This window comes from Microchirus variegatus (genome assembly GCF_963457635.1).
Source record: "Microchirus variegatus genome assembly, chromosome: 5".
In the NCBI taxonomy this organism is placed as follows: domain Eukaryota; kingdom Metazoa; phylum Chordata; class Actinopteri; order Pleuronectiformes; family Soleidae; genus Microchirus; species Microchirus variegatus.
In genome coordinates, this window is record NC_139806.1 from 23,271,516 (window position 1) to 23,295,257 (window position 23,742).

At 41.3% G+C, this 23,742-nt stretch overlaps 1 protein-coding gene across 4 annotated transcripts in view; it reads left to right on the plus strand.

Annotated features, from left to right (window-relative positions):
- The first annotated feature begins 334 nt into the window (after nt 1-334).
- ltbp3 (latent transforming growth factor beta binding protein 3) overlaps nt 335-23,742 on the plus strand; it is a 38,827-nt gene continuing 15,419 nt past the window's right edge. For 3 of the 4 annotated variants that reach the window (XM_083890436.1, XM_083890439.1, XM_083890437.1), the window contains exons 1-7: nt 335-894; nt 19,112-19,390; nt 19,484-19,674; nt 19,765-19,870; nt 22,143-22,229; nt 22,426-22,542; nt 22,656-22,805. In XM_083890436.1, the coding sequence (XP_083746562.1) occupies nt 654-894; nt 19,112-19,390; nt 19,484-19,674; nt 19,765-19,870; nt 22,143-22,229; nt 22,426-22,542; nt 22,656-22,805 (1,171 nt within the window). In that variant the 5' untranslated portion in view covers nt 335-653. The remainder of the gene's footprint in view (nt 895-19,111; nt 19,391-19,483; nt 19,675-19,764; nt 19,871-22,142; nt 22,230-22,425; nt 22,543-22,655; nt 22,806-23,742) is intronic. The other variant, XM_083890438.1, reaches the window with a different exon arrangement.

The following is a 23,742-nucleotide window of genomic DNA, read 5'->3' on the forward strand; positions in this document are numbered from 1 at the left end:
ATGGCCATCTCTGTTGTTTCTCAATGAAAATCGGATTGGATAAAAAATACAGTCAATAAAGTCATCAAGCACAAATGTGAGCACAGTAATATTTGATTTCCCGTGTGAGTGTGCGTCAATCTGGGGGCAGCAGAGGAGAAGGGAGAGGTAGGGATGTTAGGAGAAATAACCAACAAGGAAACCACTTTAAGCTTTTGCTCCTGCACCGCCTGGCTGGCCCGCTGCCAGGATTTTGCAAAGAGGGTTGGCTCACTCCTTCTCCTCTCCTCCCTCTCCTCCCTTCTTTCTTTCTTTCTTTCCCAAACCCACATACGCACTCCCTGCAACTCTCCAAAGGAACGGGCGAGTAAAAGGAAGAAGCACGAAAGCAAAAGGGGGGAAACTTTTGGAAACAACAGCAAAGGACGAAGAAGAAAACTCACACAAGATGCCAAACGGCTCGGTTTTAGTGACGGATCACTTAGGTACGCGAGGAAAGTAACTTTTTTTGGGGGGAGAGAAAACCGGAGAGAGGACGCGCTTTCCCCTTTACACCGTATGAGACGTCAAAAAAGTCAGCCAAAGAAAGCAGGCGCGTTTGAGCTGGAGCTGAACTCCTCGGCGTGTGGTTGAATGCGTCCGGGTCTGTGTGGAGGGCAGTGAAGGATGCCAGGATGATGCCCTCTCTGAGCCTCCATCTGCTCGTCATCTGGTTGAGCGTCCACAGGCTGGTGCGCGGCGTGGAGCGCTCCTCAACTCGGGAGCGCTTCAAGGTGGTGATCGCTCCTCTCATCTGCAAGCGGATCTGCCTGAAGGGCCACTGTCAGGACACATGCGAGCAGGGCAACAACACCACACTGATCGCCGAGAACGGACAGGGCGCAGACACGCTCACCGGACAGGGCTTCAGGGTCGGTGAGTAAAGGATGGCTGACGGTACACGATATTATCGATCACCGCGATTAAAAAACCGTGTAGATCCCGGTGACAGCGTGATAAATGTAAACATTTTCAGCGAGGTGATTTCTCTCTCAAAACTGTCCAATTTAAGAGAAACTGTCAATATTACAAACAAATTGTCTGAAACAAGTTTCAAAAATATTGTGTATTGTTTGAAAAAAATACACAATATTATTGATCATCATGGAGCTTGGCAAGTATATGATACAAATCCCTAGTGACAATAATATATACTCGTTGGGATATATTTGGGTATCATAAGTAACGTGATCCCCCCAACCTCCTCAAATTGTTTAAGAAAATTTAAGAAAAACGATCAATATCACAAAAACAATACACAAAATTATTGCCAGTATTACATTATGTAGTGACATTATATACGAATACGAATACGAATACTTTATTGTCAACAAAGTGAAAATTTGTCTTTGGTTCCACCACAGCAAACATGTAGACAAAACATTAAAAACTAGACATAAAAAGCACGATACACATAAAACTGGACGAAAAAAAAAAAATATTGTGATACATTGCATATTTGGATCATAAATAATTCCCCCCCCTCAAAATTGAAACAATTTTCTTTGTCTCGCAAATGGAACTACTGAAAAATAGCCAATAGTGGTGCCAACTAGTGGTTGGAGGCTGAAATGCAACACTACGCTACATTTCCATATCAATACCGCGTTTCAAAGTAGCAATGCTGTATTTTGCCTTGAAATACTGTGATATTTTACTGGTCTAATCACAGGCTGGGCTGAATTTTTTTTACCCCGACATTTAGAAAAGGGAAAAAATGTTCATGTTCTACTTTAAGGTCATGCTAGCTTTTTTTTTTTTTTTTGCATTTCGTGCCACAGGGGGGAGCCTTCATATTTTCAGTTATTCCAGCAACAGTCATGGACTGCGTTCACATTGCCAGGCTGAAGTGACTCATATTTGAATATTTCCGTTGATATGACTGGGCCCAGTGGCACGAACGTTTCTGCATCATTGTGAGACTATTAAGGACAACTAAATGAATGCAGAGCTGTGCTTTTGCCCTGAAATTGAGTGTATGAAACATCTGTTTTTATGAGCGTCCATCTGCTAATGTCAACTCAAAGTCATTTATAAATACAGAAGGATAGTTAGTGCTGTGATATGTCTATCTTCCAATTCATTTGCCCTTCACTTTGAATCACTAGCCTTTCTAAAGCCATTTTTAGTCAATCTTAATTTTAATTTTGTCATTGTAGTCATTGTATCCTGTTGCCAGGCCTGGATGTGACAGTATGTGTTCCTAGATTGGATATATATCTGATATTTGTGGACAGTAATATCACAATCAACCCTACTTTTTGACAATACAAATGCACTGAGCATTGTGTGGCAGAGAGTGTTCACATGCATGTTGTGTAAAATCGAATCTGTATTGAAAAATAATTGGATCACAACTGAACCAGTAAATTGTGTTCGTGCCCCAACCTTTTTTAAGATTCTCACGGGACGAGGCTGTTGAACACAATGCTGTTTATTTATGACGGGATAACATAGCTGCTGAGATTAACTCAAAACATGTCTCTACTTCAGGGTTTTTCCTCTACAGAGCCCCTGCACAGGTGGAGTGACCTTTAATGGCTGTTTTTTTGGGCATCATTTATACATCTCACGCAGTATGAGAAGTATAGGCTAAGATAATCCTTATTAGATCACACTGGTATCATACTGCACTGACTATTAAATCAGTTCAGCTACATTTCAGACATATTCTTGGAAGCTATAACATTTAAATGTAAAAAAAAAAAGGGCAATGTTATAACCATGCAATGGGATCGATATTGTATTTGATAGTGCTTTTTTTGCGCCTTTACAAGTATAGTATAGTCCTAAATTTAATTTAAATTATTTTCTATGGCTCTATGCCTTGCTAAGGGGCACTAAACGCATTTCATAATGTGTGTTTCGAATGCATTAAAAAAACACCTTGTCACGAAAAGTGCACAGTGTTTGAGTACAGTACACGAGTCGGCATCCTGTAACTGTATCACTGCTGTTTAAACCGTCATAAATACAAAGTGTAGCAGCAAATCAGCAGCGATTATGTTTACTTATAAGTTTATCTCTTTCAAGCCGAGTCTTGCACACATTAAAAACTACACAAGACAGAATTTCCTGATATCCACCAGTTTATCTTGACTCAAGTGGGTATGAACTTCTCAAATAAATGTGTGGTTAAGATAAGGTGAGGTGCTGGAAAATGTTGCCCTGTTACATTTTAATTGGTGAGGAATGGCTCATTGGATAGCAAATAAATGTACTTGTCAGTTCTATACTTTCCTGCTCCAGGCTCTGGTTGAGTCTGGTGAGTGGAGCCTCTATGTGCTCTATCAGATCAGCTGTGGTGAAACAAGGAGTCTGGCGGTCGACATCAGTCTCCGGCCCAGAACCGACTTTCACTGCTTCGTTTTCCTCAAACCCGCTCACTTTAGAGAATGAGATAATAAGACGAAGAGAGGCTGGAGTGAGTGAGCTTCAGCTTCTCACTGACTTCTCCCATAAACATCGGCGTCCGAGTTATTCCTGTCTTCGTTTCCATGCCCAGTAACTTTGTCTCAGTTTTCGCCATATTCTGAATTAGGGCTGAACAATTAATCAAAATTTTATTGAGATCGCAATATAGGCTACTGCAATTAGTAGCCTATAAAAATAATGAGGTCTTTTAGGTTTCTTTTTCTGACATAACTGGCAACCCGTGGTTGCTCGGCGGCTGAGACTCTACTGACTGCAATGATTGGTAGACGGCAGTAGGTGGCGCCACATGCCAAAACATGAACATGATTTGCAGTCTGCAAAATATTTTTTTTAATGCAAATATTTTGTCTGTACTGTTGTTGTTGGTGAGTTCAGTATGTTATATGAACATTATTCCTGAGTCTCTGTGACATATTAGGAGGATTTTATGGCCAGTTGCTTTAGATTTATTACATAATGCACCTTTAAGGCCAAAATGTGTGTCAAAATATAATTTAGATCTTAGATGTTATTCTACTGACTTTCTCACAGATCTGCACAAATATCACAGTAATGGTGTCCAAATGACCCTCGGACGTTCCCGACGATATTGCCAATCATTGTCATCGTCGCAATTGCATTTCCTCTATGTGAATAATCGCAAATTGGATATTTATTCAAAATCGTTCAGTCCTATTCTGTACGTAGCATCAGGATGATATTAAGCCTATATTAGTCAAGAACAGGGCCGTTTCAAGAAAGTTGGGGGCTCCAAGCAAAATGGACATTAAAACTCACATTACTGTGCCATTTTGTGTATTTATTTTAAATGGTCCAGACTAACTGGTTTAGATGAGTGTTTTTACGTTTGGATTATAAAAGGAAGAGCTGAGATACATGGATTTTAAGCAGTGCTTTATATTCATCTGTGTCTGCCAGCACACTCGCTGCTAAGAATAAGTCATATGCAAGGTACTAACTCTGAATTGCGTGGTTGTGGTTCGTCTTACGGTAATCACACTGTAGAGGTTTGCAGTGCAGAGGAGTTTATGACACAGATGTAGCCTCTCCAGCTGTTTTCTTTGGTATGCCCATGTGAAAGTAAGCAGGCTGATTCATGTGAGGTCAAGTGAATCGCTCTTGTAGCACAGTGGCAGTACTCTTCCCTCTTGACACAGTGGAGTCCAAGAGTTGGCCTGGACACCAGCTCTTCTTCAGTTTCCTTGTAATGTTTTGTGTTTTATAGCCTCTCTGACAAATAATTAAGGAGACAATTTAAATTCCGGGAAATTCTTCATGGTGGTTCTTCATAGAATCCATTGTACAGTCACCTGTCCGCGTGTCTGCAACAGATCCTTGCTGACTAGGGATAGGCAGCTTAGAGAAGAGATGTGTGATGTTCAGTGTCAGTCCTGGAATGTGCTGTGGACAAGTGGAAATTTCTCTCCTCCGTGTTAAAACAGCCATAGCTGTAGCAGCAACAATATGAAGACTTTACCACATGTAGAGGGATTCTAACGTCAGCGGCAACCCGACCCCGTCCAAATCCTTTCCACAGCAGAAATGTTTCTCCTGAAAATTTGGTGAATTGCAGAAATGCTTTTCAGTGCTCTTCAGTATGCACAGGCATTTTCCCAGTTGGTCGTCGTAATTTGGCTGGTGTTTTGTGGACATGAAAAATGGTTTTAAATTGTAAACTGGGGTTTCTGCCAGTGGATGATCATTTTTATGGGCATTACTATAAAAATTACAGAGAGCGAATTTTTTTGAAAATGAATTAAAACGCTTTCTGGCCAGGTTTAAGTGTGACTAAGTGATATAATAGGGATAACTCACTTTAACCCTTTAAGGTACTACTCAACCATTTGGTAGACCACACTTTAAGTCACTATGTGACTTGTGAATGTTGGACTTTATGAATTATGCAAACCAGGTTTATTTTGAACAGACGTCTCAACCGTTTGGTAGAGGCCTGTATCTGAAATACTGTAGGGTCTAATTAAAAAAAAAAAAAAAATATATATATATACAATGATTGTCATTATGGTTATCATAAGTAAATAAAATAAAATAATGCAAAATAAATAATTTTCCTTTGCTTTTTTCTTGGTGCGTTCCATAAAGGGTTAAGTTGGCAGCCTACCACAGGCTTAATGTACAGAGACACATGTATCTCACCTAAATCCTATACAAACCCATCATGGAAAAGACACATGGCATAGAGTGTCTTTCTGCAAGGCACGAGCTAATCACTGTACTATTGCGCTGCCCTGTTTATAACTGAAAATTAACCAAATAACATTTCACTTTAATGACGGACATCCCAGGGTTTAACAGCTGGATACCAACCTGGAGTACATTAGCGTTGGCAGGAGTTTACGATTCCAAATAGATGTTTTGACATTGTTTATGTGTTCTGACCAGCTGTCTAAAACTCAAAGAATTCCATTTACAATGATATGAAACAGAGAAAAGCCACAAGATAGATTTACCAGATAAAACAAGCAAACGTTCGATAGCTGCAGCCATGCTACTGCTTTAGTTCAAGACACCGGTGCATGTTTTGGGTGGTTTGCTGTGAAGCATTAATGGTGTAAGAGGATGACGTTGTTGTTTTTGGTTCGGAGTTAAATATCTCCACGTCTGTTGGATGGATTGCCATGAAATTTGGGAAGTACATTCATTTCCCACACAGGGTACAGTTTCACTTAAAAGGCCAGCATTAATTTTTGTGTGCATACCTAGTTTGAGTTGCTGGGGAAGAAGGGGGAAGTTCCAAAAGAGAGTGGAAGTAAAAAAGAGGGCAATTAAAAGGGATGGTGGACATGGAAGTTAACTCTCTTTATCCTTCCTAGCAAATGGAGCTGGTTTGCAAAATCTGTGGTTGGTGCCAACAGGACAGTAAACACCACAAATCACCATAAGAGTATGAAAAAGCAGGCTTATTCTACACAATACACTCTTAGAAATAAAAGTGCTAAGTAGAACCATATAAGGTTCTTCGGCTTGTCCTCATCTGGAGGGTTCCACCAAGAACCCTTTTAAAACCCTTTATTCAGGAAAGGGGTTTTAAAAGGTTCTCTGGATCAAAAATGGTTCTTACTGGAACATTTAGTGTTACTATGAACCCTTGACAAACCCTTTCTTCAGGAAAGGGTTTTTCAGAAGCAAATGGTTGTAGAAGAACCCTTATTTCTAAGAGTGTACTCATGGTCATTAAACTGCCAGCATCATCAATTGTATTGGTATGGGAAAATACTGTATATTTGTCTCACATGTAGTCATTATCATCCAGCCTTAGGTAACAGAGATGCAAGTGTGGTGTGTTTGTGGGCTGGAAAAAAAAGCCCAAAACATACATCAGTATCCTCCATGTGTGTCATCATGAGCAATTATGAGCTTATGAGCATACATGTTTTTTATTCATTCATAATACAACCATTTAGATGAAAAAACCTCGAGACATTCAACTGTTCCAGTATTACAGAGGAATACTTTAATTTGTTTGCTTACAGATGAAAAATAAATTCGTAAATACAATTATCTAACGCTTAGTCAAGCCATAAATGTAAATTATGACCCGTCTGATGTGAGCAGTGTGTGATTATGTCAACCCAGCCTGAGACGGAGAGACAGACGACCACCCACATGTAGAGCAGATCAGATCCTGTCAGTCTGCTCTACATGAGGACAAAAATCACCTGGATCACAGGCAGATTTGTACTCCATAACCTCTTTGACAGGGCTTCCACTGAGCTGCAACACTGAACTCATTGTCAGACAGACCGTCTGCGATTATACTCTATCTGTTATCTATCTATTATGGTTAAGTAAGTGGCAGTTAGTGAGCTTGTGTACCGGTTTATTCAACATAAGGTGTCCACAATACATCACAGCAGCCTAACTGTAATCATTATTTAACACATGTTACGCGCAGCACAGTTCACACCACATACTTATCAGATTAAGACATTTTATCAACACTTCACGCACTGTATTTAAATGATCTGCTGTAAAGCAGTAATGGAACAGATGTGCTCAACTCGTGTGTTTCCAGGAAATCCACATGTTGGGTTCGGCTAATGGATCAGCATTTCTCTGTTCACACAGAAGTGATGAAAGCATGGAAAGTTGAAATCCTACCAGATATACTGGCAGGAAGAACAAAGTTGAAACGTAACAGTCTAATATGCCTCCTTTTTCTTGAAGTGTTAGTCATCGTCAGCCTCTGGGTGGATGCAGGGGCATCTTGTATTGTTTATTACTCAGAAAGAATCAGGAGAGAGTAAGGACAACAATGGGATTGCATGATGTTATGGTTGAAATAGTAAAATGTGACAGCAATGTCATCTATGAGTGCTGTCACTGTGTTTACATGCATGTTAATAGTCAGATTTTAGTCTTAGTTTTTGTGTTCGTCCAACTAAAAACGAGCTTATCTTAGTCAGACTAACAACTGGATAATGCAATGATTCATAGTCTGATTATTGTTGCTGGAAATCATACGGCTATGGCGTCTTCCTTTGGACGACCCAGCAACCAAAAGAGACATGTATTCTCTAATATGTGATACAAATTGTTGACCAACAGGAAACTGACTCAATATGCAGTAGCTTCTAGAGAGACACAGCGCCACCTACGGAGGTGGAGTCATACATACAAGGCCAATAAATTGACTTTCTCCCCCATATCTATACTCAAACTCGGCAAGATGTCTGATTGCCTGTCTTAAACTATTACTGTTGAACTTGCCGGGACCTTATCCTGGCAGTTTGACTTGCCGACCGCCATTATAGAGGAAAAAACAACAAGAGGAGATGTAGGAGTCATAACAATGGTACTTTTCTTCAGAGCAAGTGTTGTGTAATGGGTGAAAAAGAACCCTGTTGCAATCCCCAAAATACACTGAATAAATGCTATTCTCTGCAGTTTTTTTGTTTTTTTTTGGTCATGGAATGAAGCAGTTTCTTTGTGCTGTAAATCGAGTTTGTGAAAAGTCCATCCTGGTGGCCTAGATAATATCATGCGAGGCTTACTTGGCACCTATAAACATGTAGATGGTTTTGTTTTTCTATCACATTACACCATGCAACAACTTTGAACATCATAATAAGAAGTTTAAGCCCACAAATTGTCAATTTAAGCTTTAACTTTCGCACTTCTCACAGTGTTGGTAACCACTCGCCACTGAGGAAAAGCAAGGCCTGAGGTTTAAGTGCAGAGTCGGTGAGCCATTAAAAGGATTTTGAAGCTGTGATTTTAAGGGGAAATGTGTTGTTTTGGCTTTTGCAAGCTGTTTCGATGTCTCTCTCAAACCTGAACCTGTTTACCACCAGCTAAAGGCTGCTACTGTGTGATTGTTCATTTTCTGTGATGTGTTGGTTCATAGCGGTCTGACTACTTCACTTGTCGTCTACATTGCAAAGACAACGAGGCAAGTTTACATAGCGTCATTCAAGATAATTCAAAGATTCCAAAGCATCTTGTCTTCAAAAGGGCTCTAGATTATCATCTTTTTTTCCTGTATACATGGACATCTGTGTACACAGGACCTCATGTTGGAAAGGATATAGCCTTATCATATCACAGTCTGAGATTGACTTGCCTAAAATGGGCACCATGAGAAGTGCAAATGGCTATTTCAGGATTTCCTATGGTGTTCTGTATTTAGAGTAAAGTGGCAGTAGTAGTCCCGTGGTTTGTTTTGGATTTCCCTTGGCATGGGTCAGAGGTCCATGGGAGCCTGAAAATAAAGACAACTTAGTCAAATATAGATGGGGAAGGTTCTGCGTTCTCTCTATTTAGGAGGTGAGTTTATTTTACCTTTCAGAGCCCTCCGCTCTTACCCACACACTCTTGTTTCTCTGGTGCCAAACTTCATAGAAGGCGGTCAAATATGAGAAAATCAAACACATGACACACTCTGGATTCTAGGCCACAGCCTAGGTCTGAGCTAAGGGCCCTGGTTGGGCACGGCACCTGTGTCGCTCACCTCATGCACATTCAACTGCAACTTATTTGCTGAGAATGCTACTTCATTGGTGCATCGGCTTCTTGGTGCATCATGTATTTTGTAGGCTGATCCTCAACTCCCTGTCAAGGATGTGATTTAATATTTGTGGATGCTCTGGTGGTATTTGCAGAAATAAGGCATTCTACCTTGTACCGTTTCCCACGTGGGACTATTAGTTTTGTGTGAAGAGCATAATAAAGGATAGGAACATAGGGTTATGAGTAGGATACTCAATATTGGTCCGATCGGCCGATTGATCAAACTCACTTGATTGGATACCGGACAGATAGAAATAGAAAATCACATGCTTCACTATGCACAATGCAGCAGCCTGAACAGACCAAACTTAGTGAAGCACCGTCTTCCTACACAAACCTAAGAAGAACTTTCTGGTATGTGGAGGCTACTGCACTTTCTTATTGTTCCCTGACATTCCCTGACCATTATTGGTCAATAATCCTCAGATGGAGTTCACCCGTGGACTGACCACTCCATGGTAGTACTTCATTTAAAAGAGGACAATTTGCACATTGAAAAACCATGATGTAAATTAATTTTTTGATGAGGGAACCAGGTGTGCGTTTGCATGTGTTTTATACCTCAGAGTGTTTGGTGCTTCCAGAGCAGATTGCTGAGTTCAGCTCAAACAAACAGCCTTCTTTGCCATCTTTAACACTCTCCTCCCATTTGCTTAGCGAGGGGGAGAAACAGCAGTTATTTAAAGCTGCTCGGAGGAATGTGAGCACAGGGGACTGCACCCGCACCACGCAGGACCCTGTAGCTGTAGTGATTAACCAGGGTAAACAGAATAACACAACCTCTGCCAGCACGGCCTGCTGCTGTGGCCTGAGAATATGCAACCTACAGTCCTTACCTGCTCCACTCTCCTGTGCTGAGTATACAGCAAGGCAGGTACCTGACATAATCTCAGCAGAGCACTGTCAGCACTCTTCTACGTGCCTACCCTTCAGTTCCTATAGCTGAGGCTTTTAGACAGTCATTATATGACATCATCCATATTTATGCCAAGATCCTGTCTGACTCTCTCTGGCTCTCTTTCCATAAACATCTCTGCCAGAGGGGAGTGACAGGGTAATACTGGATCCATGCCCACCCAAGTACTTTTCAAAGTGCTCTGCATATTTCCATGAGATGTAAAAACATTGTGCAAGGCAGAGTTTGATTTAGATTTGGATAATTGCAAACCTCCCTGTTAAGATCCATCCCGATCTTTCTGATGTTGGCTCCTGCACTTTGTCAGGAGGAGTCTACCCGTCGTCAGCGTCCATCGTCTGTACGGTCAACAAACTGTTGTTTTAGGCTGACAGTGAGCGGTAATGAACGCCTGTAGTGACAGTGGTGGACTCTGGAAAAGGGCCGCACTATTGTTTGGATAGCCAAGGCTGCTCAGTGTCAGGGGGTTGACAGAGCACAGAGGGATCTACAGGGGGGAGGAGGAGGAGGAATGCGTGCACACAGGTTCGCCTTTTCAAAAGACAGTGATTATGTCATTTACTCCCAGTGTCTGGCTCAGCTGCAGGAGTCTGAGCCACTTCATACGTAGCTCTTTCTCACTTGGTGTGGTATGTGGTTTCACAGTGCCAGTTGATGGTAGGCGTATTTGGGCATGTGGTTTCCTGCTTTGGACCTGATGGTAAAAGTAAGCACGTCATACCATGATAGCCATTCCACCATTCTCTCAAGAAAGAGTGGGTTTGTAGTGGCGTATGTTTATTATTGTTTATTGGATCCAGTGTTGTTCTGTCCTCCACGCTTAGAAATAAAAGTGCTAAGTAGAACCACCTTCAGCTTGTCCTCATAGGAGAACCCTTTTCGGCTCCAGGTAGAACCTTTTAAAACCCTTTATTCAGGAAAGGGGTTTTAAAGGGTTCTCTGGATCAAAAGACCAAGAACCTTTGAAAAAAAACTTTCTTCGGGAAAGTGTTTTTCAGAAGCAAATGGTTCCCGGTAGAACCTCAGCCCTTGTAGAAGAACCCTTTTGGAACCCTATTTCTAAGACTGTACGCTTAACTAAATAAAAGGTAGCGGCTTTGACACCAGATCACCAATCAGCAACTTCATGCGTATAGATAAATTAGACCAGATACCATTGTCTAACACTTATTCCAGTAAGGTACAAACCGTTCAGTTATAGTGTCTTCAGATACAAAAAGCAGAGAGCCTGTGGTTCGGGTTGGGTCAGGTTTGTTCTCTCTTGAACGTGAGTTGCACTCAAAGCTCACAGTTGTTATTCTCTCTTCACATGCGCCTTCAAGTACCGGAATATTGCACATAACGCCAATTGGTTCCTTACCTGGATAATATCCAGGTTAATCATACCCAGTTAGGTACTCAACTCTCTCTTTATAATCAAATCAGTGTGTGATGTGAAAAGTCATTCATAGCATTACAGCTTATTGTTTTGATTTCCCCAGGCAGTAACCATATGTGACTCATTCAACTATTTTGTTTAACACGATAAAGATTATGTTCTCTTATACGGGTTAGAAGAGCGATTGATTGGATAATTGATCTCTGTGTTACCAGTCTGAATCTGAACCATGTATCACCTGCTTTTTCCGGGGTGTCTTTATCGACAAGACCGTGGAAATTATAGCATATTGACCAAAAAAGTGTTGGGGCATGACGTTTTATGTGTCTGGGTGGGCTGTTTTAGACCAGCACTGAATCATAGTGAAAGTGACTCAAAGAGCACTGATTCAGGAGTCTGAAAGTTTCTATTTGTAGTACTGTCTGAAAATGAGTGTGTGTGCGTAAAGAAAGGGACAGAACAGTCTATTGTATCATCTGTATGATGGTAGATGGTAGTTCAGTGAGACGTGGAGCGTTTCAACTGCGGTTTTGTAGCACTATAATTTGTTGTTTTTGCGCAAGGGAGGGTGCAGCAGCAGCAGCAGCAGCAGCAGCAGCAGCAGCAGCAGCAGCAGCAGCAGCAGCAGCAGCAGCAGCAGCAGCAGCAGCAGCAGCAGCAGCAGCGGCTGGACGGACGCGGTGGAGGGAGGGGCTGATGATGCGTCATCTCCAGACAGACAGGAGTGAGTGGGTGGGTGGAAACAGAAACAGGGCACTCAGAGGGCAACTTTCTTTCTTTCTTTCTTTCTTTTGCTTATATCGTGTAAGGCATGCTTATTTAGCAGTTGGGGAATGTGTAGTATGTTTTTCCTAAAAGGAAAAAAAAAAAGTCTGGGAATCACAATAATTCCTCTACATCGTCATTCCTATTCCCTCCATTTCCCAGATATAAAATACCTTTTTGTCTGGCATTTTCCTCTTGGTGTGAGTCGTGAAATGATAGTGGAAGCTCTCGCTCACGTCACACAACGAGCTTGAAGACAAAGCCTTTCTTCCCCTCATTTTTCTTCTTTCTGTCTTTTCATTCAGTTCAATTTGCTCCTCTACTTGGAGTGAGCACTGCATGGGAAAATTATATGCTTCCTGATTGTCTTGGAGCAGGCCTGGACGCTGAAAGCAACTTCAATATTAAATTAGCTCTCAAAGACGAAAAAAAAATCAGCTGCAAAAACAGTTTGACATCTTCAAAGTTGTTACAGTGAAACTGGCAGTGCATTAAGTCCGTTTTGTGACGCTTTAAATAGTTTCTGTTCATCCCTCATCTGTTTTATTTGACAACGTGAGGCTCGTGGTGTGATTACCGCCTCACATCCACACAGTCACACCTCCTATCTTTCAACCAGTCCGTCCATTCATGTTCATGCCTCACAGTCTATGAGTAACTGAGGTCTCAGCGTTTGATTTTTAATAACATGCCACCTCGACTCTCTGGAATGTGTGCTCACACAACAGAAGCCTGGCTGCCTGTGAGACGCTGCAGCATGACGAGAGTCTGATTTTAGAGCGTCAATTCTTCTCATGAAGTCTGAATTTAAAGGGAAAGACCACTGGCAATTAAATCTCTTGTTGTTTTCAGTATAACAAGTTGCAGTCACTCGACCACAGCAGGCACTACACCCTTCCGTTAATATCTCTCACATACACAGACGATGACACCAAGTCACGTACTGTACAGGATCTGCAGAAGACATTAGCCTATGCATTGCCGGTAATATGGCATGAGCTCTAATGTCGATGGCAGATGTGAAGCAGAGGAGTCATCGTGTCTTATTATAACACTCTGGAGACAGAAATGAGAGAACTGATTTAAACAAATCATGATGTACAGTAATCTTACCCGTTATTTAGAGCTTAAAGTGGGTGTTTGTTTTCTCTAAGTGTGGTTGTATGAGGCGCTGACACTGATGCCGCCAAGTGTGCTGCCATCGCCAAGAACCAGCCTGAGACACAAACGTTCCCTCTCACTGACAACATGGCTGCCAGCAGGGACACATGGAAAAGCAGATTTTAGTCACTTGCCGAATAAAATCTCTAAATCGACAATATCTCAGAATTACGTCTGCCACTTTTTGAGTAGGAACTTTCTTTTTGTCACTCTCTGAACCTCCAAAGACTTAAGAGAAAATCTGCATCAGTAATTTCAAATGTGTTATTTTGTGTCTTTGAGCTTTGAAATCCTGAGTTTGGGTTTACCTTGGTGCCACAAACTTACCAAACAAGGCAGCAGCTTATTTTCCTATGGACTTTGGTGCAGAAGAATGAGTGGCTTACACACTGTATGAACGATATAAGCGGATATTCTTAAAGTGGACATATTATACCCTATTCCTCCAAGTTAACCTAGTTCCTTGGTGTCCTAATGAACATGTCTGTGATATTCTTTGGTCAAAACAAATAAACTGCCCTGTTCAGAATGCTCAGTTTAGTAGTATGTCTTTAGGTCCACCTTAAAGGTCCACCTTTAAAATGTAACTTAAGGGACAGGAAATGACATCAGCCTCAGAGGCTACTGGGAGCTAACAGCAGTTAGCATTTGGAAAAGTGATCGTTTGCAGGCTCTAGCAGGCACATTACTGTCATATATAACATGTATCCACTGGACAGATAAATCCTCTGAGGCTGGAAGTTTGTGTAGAACTCTGTGCTGCACTGTGGAGCCAAGAATAGAACTTTTCATGGACTTCCAGTTTTCGGATACTGTTGCCCTCGCCAGCACTCTAAAACGTCATCTGTGCTCCACGACACAACAATTCCAGGAATTTAGCGCATTGTGACGTCCGCACTCATTGGGACGTCGCAATGCGCTAAACATTGACTGTTTCTTTTTCTGTACTTAGACTGAGGAGGATCACGAAAACATGAGTGAGTCATCTTTTTTCACACTATGCCGACTGATAGGACCTCCTCCAGAGTCCCAAATATAAGGATTTAAATGATTAAAAAGTGGATTTTGCATAATAACGGATCTCCAACGAACATCACATGAGTATATATGTGGTAAGCCTTAAGTGGCTATAATCACTGCAGAAGCACCTTTCAAAAAAACCTGAAATATTCCTTTAAGGCAGATACTGTGGGATCCACACCCAGAAAATGTCCCTGTAAAAGGCTAAATTTAACTTTCTTCAGTCAGTGTTACGGGTTGGATTCACCACCGCTGCAGTTAAAACGAGGCTTTTCACCCTTAATCTGTTTAAGGGGATGTTAAATTGGGGGCGTGGGGGGAAGTGTGTTTTTCTACTTTGAAAAAGATCAATGGATCTCAAGTCTCTTGAGTGCAGTTTCAAAGAACTTTCCCATTCTCTGTACTGCACGTATCCTTTAACCTGGTTTTGGTTATCTGGGTTATTTTATTTCGCTTGGTGTGTAAAGTGTAAGGTACAAAAAAAACTATTAAGACAGCATGAACTATAAAAACAAACTCTATCATTATATGTTGATGATGGACTAGAGGTTTGCCTGCTACATGTGTAACATTTGACATTTGATAATCTGATTTGATTTCATATTTATCATATAATTAGAGGCATTATAAATCACAAGGCTGATACATGTATAACTAACAGATGTTCTGTGGTGGATTTCCCAACAGAAGTGCTGTCAGTGCCAGACATGTTCAACATACCAGCAACAACACAACATCATATCTCCAGTGTGTATTTTCAGAAAAACAATATTTAGTCTTTCTTTTTTATCTCTTAAAGGTGCCATATGTAAGAATGTGGCCAAAAACGCTTACTGCATTCAAATTCAAAATACAGAGGTCTTTTAGATTTCGTTTTCTGACGTAACTGGCAACCCATGGTTGCTCGGCAGCTGAGACTCTACTTACTGCAATGATTGGTAGACGGCGGTAGGTGGCGCCACATGCCAAAACATGATTTCAAAACATAAACATGATTTGCAGTCTGCAAAATATTTTTTTTTAATGCAAATATTTTGTCTGTACTGTTGTTGTTCGTGAGTTCAGTTTGTTATATGAACATTATTCCTGAGTCTCTGTGACATATTAGGAGGATTTTATGGCCAGTTGCTTTAGATTTATTACATAATGCACCTTTAATATATTAATCTACTTGCCCTAACCTATAGAATACACATTAATCTGATTTGTATGTTTAAGTCATCATTTTCTAAAGTCATCATAAAAGTGACCACATTACAGTTATGACCTCACGTTACCTTAAATACGAAACTCACTCCATGTGATATATAGTATGAACTTGGGGGAAAGTAAGCAACATATCCTCTCATGTTGTGTTTCTTTCCCCAGCCTTGTGGTGACAGCTTAACCACATTGATTGTTTCAACAGAAATCACTCCTCTGTGGCTGCCGTTGAATAATCAATGTAAATAATTTGGGTCTAGACAACACCTGGACATCTCTTGTGCCAAACCACCTTTATGGAAGTTCTTGGACAGAGGACGAACCGTGTCAGGGCTGTGTATTGTACTTGGCACCCGTCATTAAATGGCATCACACTGGGCTTACTCTGACATCAAAAAAGTTTCCGTCACATGATCCTGTCGCCTCTGTCTCTGTCCAAGAAATATTACCCTAAAAGTGTAATATGATTCCCTCGCTCTTTCTTTGCGTTTGTGCGTTTCATTAGTGTGGCATTGACCCAGACTGTGATGCGTCAGTGCACCCGGCCTCATTCAGCCGCCTTCCCAGCCAGACGAGTCCTCAGCCCAGACTTTCCCTGCATCATCTCTCCAGTCTCTGTGGGTTTAGATTGTGTAATCACATTTGGAAAGAGGCTTTTTCCCCCCCCCCCTGCCTTTCTGCGTCTGCAATTCCAATTTTCTACCCCCACATCTTTCCCAGTTTCCTCTCTTTCTAAATTCAGTGTTGGGATAAAAACACGAGAAACTTGAAATGTCGGACAAAGAAGGAAACTTCAGTGTGCCACTCGTCTTTTTCCTAAACTGTCCATGTTGTCTCTGCGCACATGTGCCTGCACCTATAGCACACGTAGCATGTTGGTGACATTGTGCTTTTTAATTAAAGTTTTTTTCTTCTCGATTTCCACTAAATGGGGATGTTCCTGCTGTGTTTAAAGTGATCTAGTCCCCTAATTACGCCACAGCCCAGACTCCTTGGCAGTCCACACCTAATTACTTCCATGTGTGCTCACTTGGCTCAGCAGAAGAAAGAGGCCTCCTCTCCTCTCTGAGTAGTGAGACTACTATGTATTGGATATGTGTTGATACTGATATCCACAGCATAGAAAACAACACATACGGAACAATACAATTCTGATTGATTCTGTTTGGATGGTGGATGTTTCTCTGGTGTAAACTGTAGAACTGGATTTTAAGAGATTCGGAGTTCGGATTTTGAGTTAATGTAGGAGAGATGATGAACATAAAAGGTACATGGAGAAGGTGTGTTCCATTTGTGGCACAATGGAGAAGGATGAACTTTCCAGTGCACTGAATAACTGTATATATGTATATATATGTGTGTGTGTGTGTGTGTGTGTATCTGTATTTGACTGTTGAAGTAAAATCATCCACACACTACTCTGGCTGTAACTAGCGTCTTTATTATCTATTATATAGTCTATTACGTTCAATTGTTTGTCTCTCCTCATGTCTGCTAATTGGCCATGGTTGCCTGGCAACCTCTCTCCGATTAATGAGTCTAATTAGTTATCACAATTATTCCGACTAATTGTGTTATGTTTCATTTCCCAAGTAGTTTTAGTGAATGAATTAAAGTCAAATAAGTTCTCTGTAAAAACAACAACACTCTCGAAGACGCTTGCAAAGTAAGCTATGAAAAACACATTTTTGGCACTGATGATGAAAAAAGTATACCAGCTGAATATTCCTGGCGAAATGACATTTTCACCCGTGTACTACTCTCAGGTTTCAGTTTTCTCGATTCTGAGTTTTCCACACAGCCCTGCTCTCTCTCTCTGGCTCTATTGCTCCCTTTTTCCTTTGATTGTTCTATTGTGAGAATTTCAAAAACGAACTGGACTTAAAATAAACACAATGGAGCGACCTAATAAAACTGCAGTGAGTACTGTATATGCTATGACCGTGTCCCCAGCCAGCAGCTTTCCCATAGATCTCCAGATCTTTCCCATATGTTGGACTAAAGCTGTCAAAGAGATCAGTGACTTCACCTTCTTTTCTGCTCACACAATTCTGCCGTCTGGCTGGAGGGACCCGTAATATCCTAGCTGGAGAAAGACCCTGAGCAAAGTGAGCCCTCCACATTTATACCTGAGCATCTCCCCTTTTTGTTGGGGAGCCGACTCCCTGCGGATGTTGTAGGAAGGTGTCAGTTTAGGCCAGACACAATACATAATATACAATACACTATACACAAAGGACCTGGTATTCTAGCTCTGAGTCAGAGAAATTGAATTTACCATTCCACATGCCACAAACTTTCTCCCACAGTCCAAAAACATGCAGATTTTGGGGATGAGGCAAAATTGAACACTGTAAATTGGCCGAGTGTGAGAGTGAATGGTTGTGATGGAATGGTGACCTGACCGGGGTGTACCCCGCCTTTCACCCTATGTCAGTGAACAAAATCCTCAGGCTGCTCACATGTTCATATTAGGAATAAGTCGATGTCAGTGTCAGTATTGGTCTGATACTGCAGAATCGTTCAATATGTAAACCTTAAATATGGCATAAATGTTTCACTAAACACAGGCTTTAAAGAGAGATGTCGCCACTGGTGGTATCTGTAGATATTCAAGGCTGTGATATTGGTTTCATATCTGACACAAAAAGTGGAACTGAGCCATCCCTACACTCTTAGAAATAAGGGTTCCAAAAGGGTCCTTCTACAAGGGCTGAGGTTCTACCTGGAACCATTTGCTTCTGAAGAACCTTTTCCTGAAGAAAGGGTTTTTCAAGGGTTCTTGGTAACAGTAATGGTTCCATTTTGATCTAGAGAACCCTTTAAAAACCCTTTCCTGAATAAAGGGTTTTAAACGGGTTCTTGGTGGAACCCTCCAAAAGGGTTCCAGGTGGAACCTTAAAAGGGTTCTCCTATGAGGACAAGCCAAAGAACCTTATATGGTTCAACTTAGCACTTTAATTTCTAAGAGTGCAGTTCTTGTTAACCTCTTATTAACCAGTCTTAGATAAATTGTTCTGTGCTTGTTTTACTCATATTTCTAAGTTTTCCCTCCTCCTGTTTCTGTCCATCTTAGTTTGACAACCTCTCTCTCTCTCTCTCTCTCTCTCTCTCTCTCTCTCTCTCTCTCTCTCTCTCTCTCTCTCTCTCTCTCTCTCTCTCTCTCACTCCCCCTCTCTTCATAGTTGTGTGTCCTCTGACATGTATGAACGGGGGAGAATGCAGCTCGAGGAAGCACTGCCTATGCCAGCCTGGCTTCACCGGTCGCCTCTGCCAATTTCCACTCCACCACATGCAACAAGCTCAGGCAGCGCGAGGCAACAAACAGCCCGTCTACCCTGTATCTTTGAAGCCAGATGGCCAGAAACTACTGGAGCAATCAGGCATAGGGCGTCCTCAGCTGACGCAAACACACTCAGTTTTCACCCTACCTTTGTCACAACCAGGGCATCACTCATCTGAAGGTACCTACACGTTTGCCTCAGCAACGTCGTATAAGATGTGACAATAGTACGCTACTTTCATTTCTCTGATTCCTACCTGTTCCGTGCATTCAGTGCAGATTAATGTGCGCTTCCACCACACGTCGGACACATCTGTCGTCATTCAACCTCATGACCCATCAGAGGTCAAGCCTCCTCACAAGACAGGGCCACGTCTGATCCCTTCGAGGCACAAACCAAAAGGGCGCTGCTTCCAGGAGACGACGCCCAAACAAGCCGTGAGTTCAGCGTCATGCCTCAGTGAAGTACTGTACATCAAACCTGACACTTCATTTATTATTCTCTATTGTTTTATATATATATTGTTAAAATGTCTCTGTCTTATCTTTCTTTAGTGCAACAGCACGCCACTTCCTGTTCTGACTAACCAGGAAGATTGCTGTGGCAGTGTGGGGAATTCATGGGGACAAAACAAGTGTTACCAGTGCCCCAAACTACCAAGTGAGTCGAGTTTCTTTTATGCTAATGTGAACAGGTGTAAACAATCACCAGTGGTTGTTTTTCATCCCTACATCACCCATGTGTGTATTGTGAATTCGGATGAATAAGAGAACTACATCATTTGATTTCGTAGAATGAAATAAAGCACAAAAAAAGCATAATAAAACTTGATGTCCCAAGTTGTAAAATGATGCCTGAATTTGGATCACTGCAAAAAAACGAAGCAGAGGAAGAAGAAACTAGTTCATTTTTTCCAGTCTTGCGTTCCCACTGATGCCAATTGGCGCCAAAGCCGATAAACACCTGCACGCATTAGAGAGTCATCTGAGCTGGCAGGGAATGCTGATAAAACGCACTCCCACTGGTAAACAAAGCTGGGATTAAATGGGTTTTTTGACCAGTGGGAATGGGGTATTAGTGTGTACTTCAATGACCACTATTCATTATTCCTGCTTTATAGAAGTTCTGCACTGGTTGTTCACTTGTATCCAGTGTTTACACCGGATATACGTACATTTGCTTTAATTCAACTACATCTCGTGTGTGTCGTTAGGAACAAATTATTGTTTGTTGAGCAGAAAACTGCGAAGCATTCCTGGCAATTCATACTTTCCACCTTGTGAAATTATGGCCCGAGATTTCATACCTCTATAAAAATGTTTTTGAATGTGTACATGAAAGCTAGTGGTTAGCTGGATAAGGGAGTGTATCAAATGTTGGGTGGGGAAAAAAAAAAAAAACGGAAGAAATTATGAGAATTACACAGACACAAAAAGAGAATGTGGAAAATAACCCCCTACTTAAGCATGTTCCTATGGGCCTGCCCAGTGCAGGACTGTCATCGCATTGCTGAAGATTGAATTTCAAGAAAATGTTGGCTACTATGTCTTTTTCCACTCTATTATTCTGCCTCTCGGTACTGACTCAGACAATGCGTCCTTTGACAAAAATAAAAAACTTGATACTGGTGTGTCTGGTTAGTCTTTAGATAACTGGCTTCATGCCCAGAGTGCTGCCTGTGTATGTAAGTATAGTCATATCCATTCATCTAAGTGACACAAGTAAGCTGTGGTTTAGCCCCTTTTTTTCATCGCCCACTCAAACATGTTTGTGAGTGTAACTCTCTAATAAAACTGCATTACAAGTTTTACCCCCTTATGAAATGGATCTTCTTCACAGTGTTTGAGGTTTAGGTTCCCGTAGTGGAAGAGTGATGTGTTGTTATGAGCTCAAACCTCAGCAAACACTTTTTTTCCTCTCTGTTCTGGCACAAACTACACTCTTGGCCTCATTAAGTACCACACTTTAAGTCACTATATCTCATTGAAAAATGCATCAAGCTGAACTCACAAACACTAAATTAATGTCACTTGTTCTGAATGTTGTACTTTATGAATTATGCAAACAAGGTTTATTATGAGCAGACGTCTCAACCGTTTGGTAGAGGCCTGTATCTGATATACTGTAGGGTCTAATAAAAAAAAAAAATATATATTGATTGTCGTTATTGTTATCATAAGTACATTTAAAAATTATTTAAAGAAATCATTTTTCCTTTGCTTTTTTCTTCAAGCGTACCTTAAAGGTCCATGATATCCCAAAAAACCTGTTTGCCATATCGATATATCATGGCACATAGGAGTTGCTGATCCTCTGCTGCCTCTATTTGCGAGTTCAAATGTGTTATTTTGTTAGGATTCATTTGAAATGATTTGTTTGAATTAATCTCTTTTTAGTCAAAAACTTACCAAACTTGGCAGCAGTAGATCATTTGCTCCTCTGTCCCTGAAAGCTAAAAGTGTGGATTTTCTCTCTGGACTTTGGTGCAGAAGAGCAAAGGGTTTACAAAAAGCTTATGTTCAGTTAAAACATCATTCTCAAGATATCGAACATTTAATCAGATGTAGAATTTTAGGTTAAGTGGTGAAGTGAATGTCACTTAACAAGCCTGAAACACTCAAAGACAGGTATAAAAAGCTGCTGGCGACATTTCCACTGACTTTGGTAAATGCTTCTAATGTTCACCTGAAACATTTGTGGTGTCAGATAGGGATACACTTATGACTGATTCGACTAATTTGTGGATTCAGGAAAACAAATCTTTTGTGTTTTGAGATAATAACTTTAAATGAAGTTTTCCTGATTTTTTGCAGTTGAAGCAGCTGCTGCTGGGAAACGACTGTTTGAACTCACATTGGTTGATTGGACCAGGTTTTTACTGCATTGCTTCCCATAAACAGTCTTGTGTTTCCCATGTCTTCTCCCCTCTCAGATGCATCTGTCAAACAGACCATTGTGGAAGACTATGGGTCTACCTGTCCACAAGGCTATAAAAGATTCAACAGCACTCATTGTCAAGGTAACACAGACTCATAACAGCTCAGAGCTCATAACAAGGACAAATCAGGGCCAACTGCACAGTTGTGGAGTTTCTATCTATTGTCCTTTTAATATACCAACATATATTATGTGATGAATGAAAATGGTATACTCATAACAGTATTATATAATTGATTAACATTGTCATTTTTACACCCAAACTCCTGACCTTGAAGATATCAACGAGTGCTCCATGCAGGGTGTGTGTCAGAATGGAGACTGCTTGAACACACTGGGCAGCTTCAAATGTTCCTGCAAAGCGGGTTTGGTGCTGGACAGGCATCGCTGTGTCGGTGAGTGATTAACGCGTCCTTCTTGTTGTTCCTCTGCCACATTTCGAATTTCCTAAAAGGGATTATTCGCCTGCCAAGCCGAAATAGATTGTACCCTTTGTCTCGTGTGTCAGAGTCTCCCACAGACCAGTGCTTCCTCATGGTGTCCAAGGCCAGTGGCTGTAAACACCCGCTGTCGACCCACATCACGCAGGGAGTGTGCTGCTGCACGGTGGGCAAAGCCTGGGGCCGTAACTGTGAAAGCTGTCCTGAGGTGGGCACAGGTGAGTGAACAGAGACTGAGAGGAGCAGTTCCTGGCTGAGGAAGTGTCGTCTTATTTAATACATGAGATTTATGACTCAGTACCACTTTTTGTTTGTATGTCCGACACTAATACCGATTCTACTATCGGTCTGCTACTAATGTGTTAAGGGGACATATTATGCAAAATCAACTTTTTAATCATTTAAATCCTTATATTAATTATGAGTAGGCAAAGTGTGACAAAAGATGACTCACTCATGTTTTTGTGGTCCTCCTCAGTCTAAGTACAGGAGATAAAACACGCAATGTTGACTTCCGCGCTCACTAGGACGTCACAATGCGCTAAATTCCTGGAATTGTTGTCTGGCAGAGCTCCGCTTTGTCCGTAAAACACGTGAGAGTGCTGACGAGGGCAACGGTATCTGAAAACTGGAAGAAACGTTCTATTCTTGGCTCCACAGAGCAGCACAGAGTTCTACACAGACTTCCAGCCTCAGAGGATTTATCTGTCCAGTGGATACATGTTATATATGACGGCAATGTGCCTGCTAGAGCCTGCAAATGATCACTTTTCCAAATGCTAACTGCTGTTAGCTCCCAGTAGCCTCTGTGGCTGATGTCATTTCCTGTCCCTTAAGTTTTTAAGGTGGACCTAAAGAGATACTACTAAACCGAGCATTCTGAACAGGGCTGTTTTGGCAGGGTGATTGAACTGCTGTGGTGCTTCATCCTTATGGTATTTTGACCAAAGCATGTCACAGACATGTTCATAAGGACACCAGGGAACAGGTTAACTTGGAGAAATAGGGTATAATATGTCCCCTTTAACATAATTGTAACCACTAATGTTCTGTTACCATGTCACTTGTGCTTAGTGATACATTTATTTTATATTTAGTTTTTTTTTTTTCTCTTTCCTATATCCGATTCAGGGATTTCTGAGGTGTATCATACTT